Consider the following 7,375-nt stretch of genomic DNA (forward strand, 5'->3'; position numbering starts at 1 on the left):
CAGCAATAACTGCAATCAAGCGTTTGCGATAACTTGCAACGAGTCTTTTACAGCGCTCTGGAGGAATTTATCACAGCAAGCCTTTCAGGTCCTGAAGCAACAAAACAACTCCAGACCATCACACTACCACCACCATATTTTACTGTTGGTATGATGTTCTTTTTCTGAAATGCTGTGTTACTTTTACGCCAAATGTAACGGGACATGCACCATTCAAAAAGTTCAACTTTTGTCTCGTCTGTCCACAAGGTATTTCCCCAAAAGTCTTGGCAATCATTGAGATGTTTTTTAGCAAAATTGAGACGAGCCTTAATGTTTTTTTTGCTTAAAAGTGGTTTGTGCCTTGGAAATCTGCCATGCAGGCCGTTTTTGCCCAGTCTCTTTCTTATGGTGGAGTCGTGTACACTGACTTTAATTGAGGCAAGTGAGGCCTGCAGTTCTTTAGATGTTGTCCTGAGGTCTTTTGTGGCCTCTCGGATGAGTTGTCTCTGTGCTCTTGGGGTAATTTTGGTCGGCCGGCCACTCCTGGTAATGTTCACCACTGTTCCATGTTTTTGCCATTTGTGGATAATGGCTCTCACTGTGGTTCGCTGGAGTCCCAAAGCTTTAGAAATGGCTTTATAACCTTTAGCAGACTGATAGATCTCAATTACTTTTGTTCTCATTTGTTCCTGAATTTCTTTGGATCTTGGCATGATGTCTAGCTTTTGAGGTGCTTTTGGTCCACTTCTCTGTGTCAGGTAGCTCCTATTTAAGTGATTTCTTGATTGAAACAGGTGTGGCAGTAATCAGGCCTGGGGGTGACTACAGAAATGTGATAAACCACAGTTAAGTCAGGTGTGATAAACCACAGTTAAGTTTTTTTTTAACAAGGGAGGCAATCACTTTTTCACACAGGGCCATGTAGATTTGGAGTTTTTTTTTTCCCTTAATAACGTAAACCTTCATTTAAAAACTGTATTTTGTGTTCAATTATGTTATCTTTGACTAATAGTTAACGGTTTTTGATAAGCAGAAACATTTAAGTGTGACAAACATGCAAAAGAATAAGAAATCAGGAAGGGGGCAAATAGTTTTTCACACCACTGTAGATAATAGATAATTTATTGATATGGTATATATTTTTAATTAATAACAGTGTGTCATATTGTCAGACATCAGATAAGCCTTGAATGTTCTGTGCAATTTGATTAAAAGTTCTACTTTACAAATAAATGACTAGTAAACAGTTTTAGATTGTATAAAAAAAAACAGCTTTTTTTGGTGCCATTTTTATATTTTCCTATTTACGTGAAGACGTTAAAGTCTAAGTTGCACTTTAAGGAAACTGAGATGAATGAAATGAAGAATAAACTGCAGAGCTCTAAGCGTGGTGCGAAGGTAGTTGGCACTCTAAAGAAACAGGTAACAGCAACAGCGTATGAATTTTACTGATTTGTTCTTCTAAAGAATACACACTAAACGCAACACAAATTCTTCCTGGATGCAGTGGGACCTCTCCTGGGAACCGTGCGTTTGTGACGAAGGAGTCTTTCTTAGCTGAGTTGAGTTGCCTGGAAAACCATCAGCAGCAGAAGTTCGGCGTACAGATGGTAAGACTGTTTCTGAATTAAATTAAAGATCTTGTGTACTTGCTATTCTACGTTTGCTATCTGCACAATACTGGACATAATGTTTCATGTTGTAATGCTGTCAATATGAGCTAATTTTGCTAAAAGAAACCAAATACGTATAATTAACCTTTCAGATAAAATGCACCAACAGCAATGCTGTATTGTACAAGCTCAACAGTTTGTGCTCCTGGATAAAAGTTTTTGGCCAGGCTCTGACGCAGTGACAATGTTGTGTAAAATGGGTTGGGGGAAGAACGTCAACGCATTGCAAAATGACACCCGTCAAAGGAAGTGATTAAATTTGCCAGTGTGTAGTAGGTGGACTGTTAGGCAGATCTGGAAACAATGGGAAAAATAATTTGATTGGTTCTGTTCTCTCAAAATCATCATTTTTTTATGTTATATTGTAATGCTTCATTTGGGATACCTTTTTTGTTCACATTATTTTAAATAATAATTATAATAATAACAATAATAATTATTTTAACTAGTGTAAAACATACACTAGTAATAATCTGCTAAAGCGAACAATGTGTTAAATTGATTTACTGTATTTAGTTATGTAGGGAATGACATTCATTTGGATGTGATTGTTTAGACTGAGGGTAAGCTTTACATGGGCAATATGAACAGTGTTAAGTTATGCACCTCTGCAGTGTCCTGCAATACAAAGATTTTGTTAAGCAATGTCAAAATTATAACCCGATGAAGAGGATAAAGAGTGGAAAGGCTGTTGGTGTGGAGGTATGGAAGTGCTTAGAAAAGGTGGCAGTAGAGAGTGAGAGGATTCCAGAGTAATGGAGGAGGAGAAGTGTATTGGTACAGATTTTTAAGAACAACAGAGATGTGCAGAGCTGTGGCAATTACAGAGCAGCAATTAGTGAGCAGCAATATGGTTTCATTCCTAGAAAGAGTAACGCTCTGTTGCTCTGGAACGTTGACCCTAAGTACTTAAAGTCCTGCACCTTCTTTACCTCTGCTCCCTGTGGCCTCATCATTCCACTTGAGTCCCTCTTATTCACACACATGTATTTCGTCTTACTGCGGCTAACCTTCATTCCTCTGCTTTCCAGAGCGTACCTCCACCACTCCAAATTTTCTTCCACCAGTTCCCTGCTGTCGCTACAAATCACAATGTCATCTGCAAACATCATAGTCCATGGAGACTCGTGTCTAACCTCATCTGTCATCCTGTCCATTACCAGAGCAAACTAAAAGGGGCTTAGAGTCGATCCTTGATGCAGACCCACCTCTACCTTAAACACTTCTGTCATACTTACAGCACATCTTACCACTGTCTTCCAGCTCTCATACCACTCTTACATACTTCACTGCCACTCCAGACTTTCTCATACAACACCACAGCTCCTCTCTCGGCACCCTGTCATACGCTTTCTCTAAATCTACAAAGACACAATGCAACTCTTTATTACCTTTCCTGTACTTCTCTACCAGCATCCTTAAAGCAAATACTGCATCTGATGTAAAGGAAGTGAAGAGACGGGGTACAGGCAGGTTGAAATGGGTGGATGAAAGTGTCAGGTGTGTTGTGCGATAAAAGAGTATCAGCGAGAATGAAACAGTAGACAGAGGAAAGTGGTGAGACCAGCAATGCTCTACAGCTAGAGACGGTGGCACTGAAGAAAAGACAGGAGGCAAAGCTGGAGGTAGCAAAGCTGAAGATGTTGAACTTCTTTTTGTGAGTGACAAGAATGAATAGGATCAAGATTGAGTTTATCAGAGAGACAACCCATGTTAGATGTTTTGGAGATAAAGTCAAAGAGGCCAGATTGAGGTGGTTTGGACATGTTCAGAGGAGAGATTGTGAATATATCGGTAGAAGGATACTGAGCTTAAAACTGCCAGGCAGGAGGTCTAGAGGAAGACCAAAGAGGAGATTTATGGATGTAATGAGATAGGACATGAAGTTAGTTGGTGTGAGAGAAGAGGATGCAGAGGTTAGGGTTAGATGGAGGCAGATGATTTACTGTGGCGACCCCTGAAAGGGAACAGCTGAAAGACAAAGAAGAAGAAGAAATAATATGAAGCTAATATGAAAAACAAAACATACAGTATATCTACAAGTCTAATGAGCCATTACTTTACCTCAGTATATCGATAAGCCACAATCCTCAATGATTGTTCTTACTGGATGATTTTCTTTAATTATATAGCAGTATTTTTCTGTTTCAATAATATTTAACTTGTTTGAAATAGGAGGAAAACAAAACCAAGAAAAAGATTTTAAGGGGCACATGATCTCTGCTACAGCAAATGGGCTTCATCACAAAGGTAATAATGAATATCATTATTTTTTATTTTGCTTTAAAGGAATTTGTGCAGCTGTGAGGCTGATGTTGATTTGTCTTTGTAGGACCTGTGTTATTGAATCTGCTGCTTCAGCATCCTTTAGAGCCGAGCTCTTTAGGCATCTGTCACTTGCTGTGCATCAGTCCAGATGCTCTACCTGCCATATTAACCCAGTCAGACTACCCCAGTCTCTAAGTTCTTTACGATTAAGTTGGATTTGATTAAAAATCAAAGCACTTAAGTCTTTATGAATTATCACTGCTTTGATGAGAATAGTTTCCTTGTAGGGTCTGCTTGTGGTTGTCCAAGGGTGGCTGAAACACTCTATGTGCATAGCAGCAAATGGGCGAGAGTTAGTACAGGTAGTCACTGACTTACAAATATTTGATTTAAGAATTTCTGCAAATACGAACAGACGGTACAACTTCTGATCCTACCTTAAAAGTAGCTCACATGTATTGTACAGAAAATAGACTCTGCAGTGGTAGAGGAACCAATATTTACAATTATATAGAATATTTTCAGTTTGTACATGAATGTATAAAATGTCTAAAGTCTGGTATATTGTATGTGTGCACGTGTTGGGGGTATACTCACGTGTAGGGAGATTTTTTTCCCACTCATCAGTCAACTAAGATAAAAAAGTGCTTTCTCCTTGACATATAAGGGCAACAGCTGCATATTTTTACCTTGCTAGTCATGCAGCGTTACACATTCTGAGAAATGATCAGCACGTTTCCACATAGTTACAGTGTTGTTGTGTTTGAAAAGAGGAAGAGTAATGCCAGCCTTCCCCTTCCCAATTTTACTCAGGTGACTCTTGGGCTGTGGCATTGTTACAATTCTAACTCCTGGATGACTTTTAACCAAGTAACCAATAACCAAGTAATTGATCTTACACTCAGCATTTCCACATTCTGCTGATGACTATGTCTGCATTCTTGTGTCGGGCATGGTTAAAAACTTTGTTGTTCCTGGACCAGCACTTAATTTTTTCTACCAAATATTTTGCATTGCAGGGACAAATGATCACACATGATTGAGAGAGAGAGAGAGAGAGAGAGAGAGATAACAATATGATGCTCTAACCTTAGTTGTGTTATACGTTATGCCACTTTTCTGATCAGGTGGTCCGGATGGTGGTGCTGGTCTTACACAGACAGTGGCTGAGTATCAAAGCTCAGGAGAAGCAAGTAGGCGGTATTCAAACATGGACGAGTCCAGGTGTTCACTCACTGAGGGAGACTCTTATGTTACTGCACTGGCTGCTGCTGAACGACTCTTCTTTCTCAATGCACTGTCTGGATGTGTTGCACATGTACCATCAGATCATCCCAGGCATCAGAGACACGCTCCGTAGGATCCCTGACCTCACAGAGTGTGAAGGTGATGAAATACATTCAGCGTTTTATTTGTATAAAATAATAAATTATTCAGTTTGGTCAGCTGCCATCCTCTGGGCATTGATTGTAGCTATAAAGAAAGTTTAACCACTTCCTGTGGATGGGACCAAACTTTTATAGCTGTGTCACTTTGTGAAAAATTACTGGATTATAAGCCTTAAAGATCTGTTTATATTGTTGTAAGGGTTGTTTATTTGTTTCATTATAGTGAGATCTACTTTAATATATAAGAATACGTAGCCGTTATAGCAGTCTCATGTGTGACTGACTCATCGTCTGTATCGCTTATTCCTGTATGAGCCTGGCTCGCATCTCCACTCTAATTCATCTTAAAGGTGTTCCAGCGGGTTGAAGTTAAGGCTCCGGTCAAGTTCCTCTACACCAAACTTGCTTGTGCATGTCTTTATGGATCTTGCTTTGTGCACTGGTGCGCAGTCATGTTGGAACAGTAAGGGGCCGTCCCTAAACTGTTCCCACAAAGTTGAGAGCATAAAATTATGCTAAATGTTTTGGTACACGAAGAAATTAAGAGTTCCCTGACCTGTAAGTAAAGGGCCGAGTCAAATTCCTAAAAAAACATCCCCACACGTGTTCCAACATGGCTGTGTACCAGTGCACAAAGCAAGGTCCATAAATACATGGATGAGTGAGTTTAGTGTGGAAGCTTTTATAAAAGCTGGTTTTTCTGAAACTTCTTGTAACTTAAATTTTTTTTATGTCTTTGTGTGCTGCAGTTTTTCAACACCTGCACTGTTTACTCAGCAAATCATATACCTCTACATTTAAATTTATATCCATACATTTGAGTGATTTTATCCAAAGTGACTTTCATCTAACACGGAACCCAGTTAAAGCACGCCGTGATGCAATTTAGCATCAGAACTTATCCGTATAATAATATATGGCAAATTATGAACACCTGACCTTCACATTAACTCATATGTGCTTTCCCATTGCAGATGTCGTCTCCCGTCGCTGTTATAATAACCTCCCAATCTTCTGAGAAGTCTTTCCACTAGAGTTTAAAGTGTAGCTTCTGGGATTTTTGATCATTCAGCCACAAGCACATTACTGAAGTCAGTCACTGTTGTCTGGTGGGGTGGCCTCAGATGCAGTTAGTGTTCCATGTCATCCTAGAGATGTCCAGTTGAGTTGAGGGCACAGTTCTGCGCAGAAACCCGAGATGTTGTCTTGCTGGAAAATGATTGAACCTGTTCATTCCAGTAAAGGGAAATTGTAATGCTACATCACATGGATATTCTAGAGAATCATGTGCTTTAAACTTTGTTTAGGAGGAATCAGAAAGAACCGCAAATGCATGTGATGGTCAGGTGTCACAATAACTTTGGCAACATAGTGTAAAAGTACAAGAGTTTTATTAACTGTAATTTTTCTTTTATGTTATGTTATGAATGTTGTGAAGGCCATAAAACAAACAACTGTCCATTAATTCTTTACAGAACTGGCTATAGAGGAGATCTGTCGACCAGACGCTGAGGAAGTGGAAGATATGGACATTGACGCCAGTTCTTAAATACAAGTGAAAATTTTAACGGACGCCAAGACATGTTTCTCTGGGTTGTCTAGTGTGTTAGTGAGTCTGATAAGAATTGACACGTCCAAGATTGTCACAGCTTAATTAAAGCAAAACTGAAAGTAGCTTATTTGCATTTGTAGTGAATTTATGTGACTGGTTTGAACAATGAAGCATTTATCAATTTATAAATACCTAAACCTGTTAGTCTAAATTTTAGCCCTTTTAAGTAATGTTTACTTAAATATTTTGCTGTAAATATTAGTAATTTAAATAAATTGAAAAAGCAGATAACTATTCAAGCATTTTTATTTATTTGCGTTTGCACACGATATTCTTAATGAAAAATATTTTATATATTACAATGTTTTAACTAAAACCAGTCATACAACATATGTGACCGGGAAAAAGAAAGGCAAACATAATGAAGAAAGAAATCTGGCACAGATGAAAATAGGACACGCATGAACAGATGACTCAGTTGTCGGTCCGTCTGAAATCTTAAACACAGCTTT

The 7,375-nt window shown here is 38.8% G+C and overlaps 1 protein-coding gene across 1 annotated transcript; it reads left to right on the forward strand.

Moving 5' to 3' along the window:
• Positions 1–5,054: 5,054 nt before the first annotated feature.
• On the forward strand, positions 5,055–6,860 carry LOC128510927 (ATR-interacting protein-like). The gene is made up of 2 exons (XM_053483465.1): positions 5,055–5,309; positions 6,787–6,860. The coding sequence occupies exons 1-2, from the start codon at positions 5,060–5,062 to the stop codon at positions 6,858–6,860; spliced, it is 324 nt and encodes a 107-aa protein (XP_053339440.1). The 5' UTR covers positions 5,055–5,059.
• Positions 6,861–7,375: the final 515 nt, after the last annotated feature.

The sequence above is a fragment of the Clarias gariepinus genome, chromosome 23, assembly GCF_024256425.1.
Source record: "Clarias gariepinus isolate MV-2021 ecotype Netherlands chromosome 23, CGAR_prim_01v2, whole genome shotgun sequence".
In the NCBI taxonomy this organism is placed as follows: Eukaryota; Metazoa; Chordata; class Actinopteri; order Siluriformes; family Clariidae; genus Clarias; species Clarias gariepinus.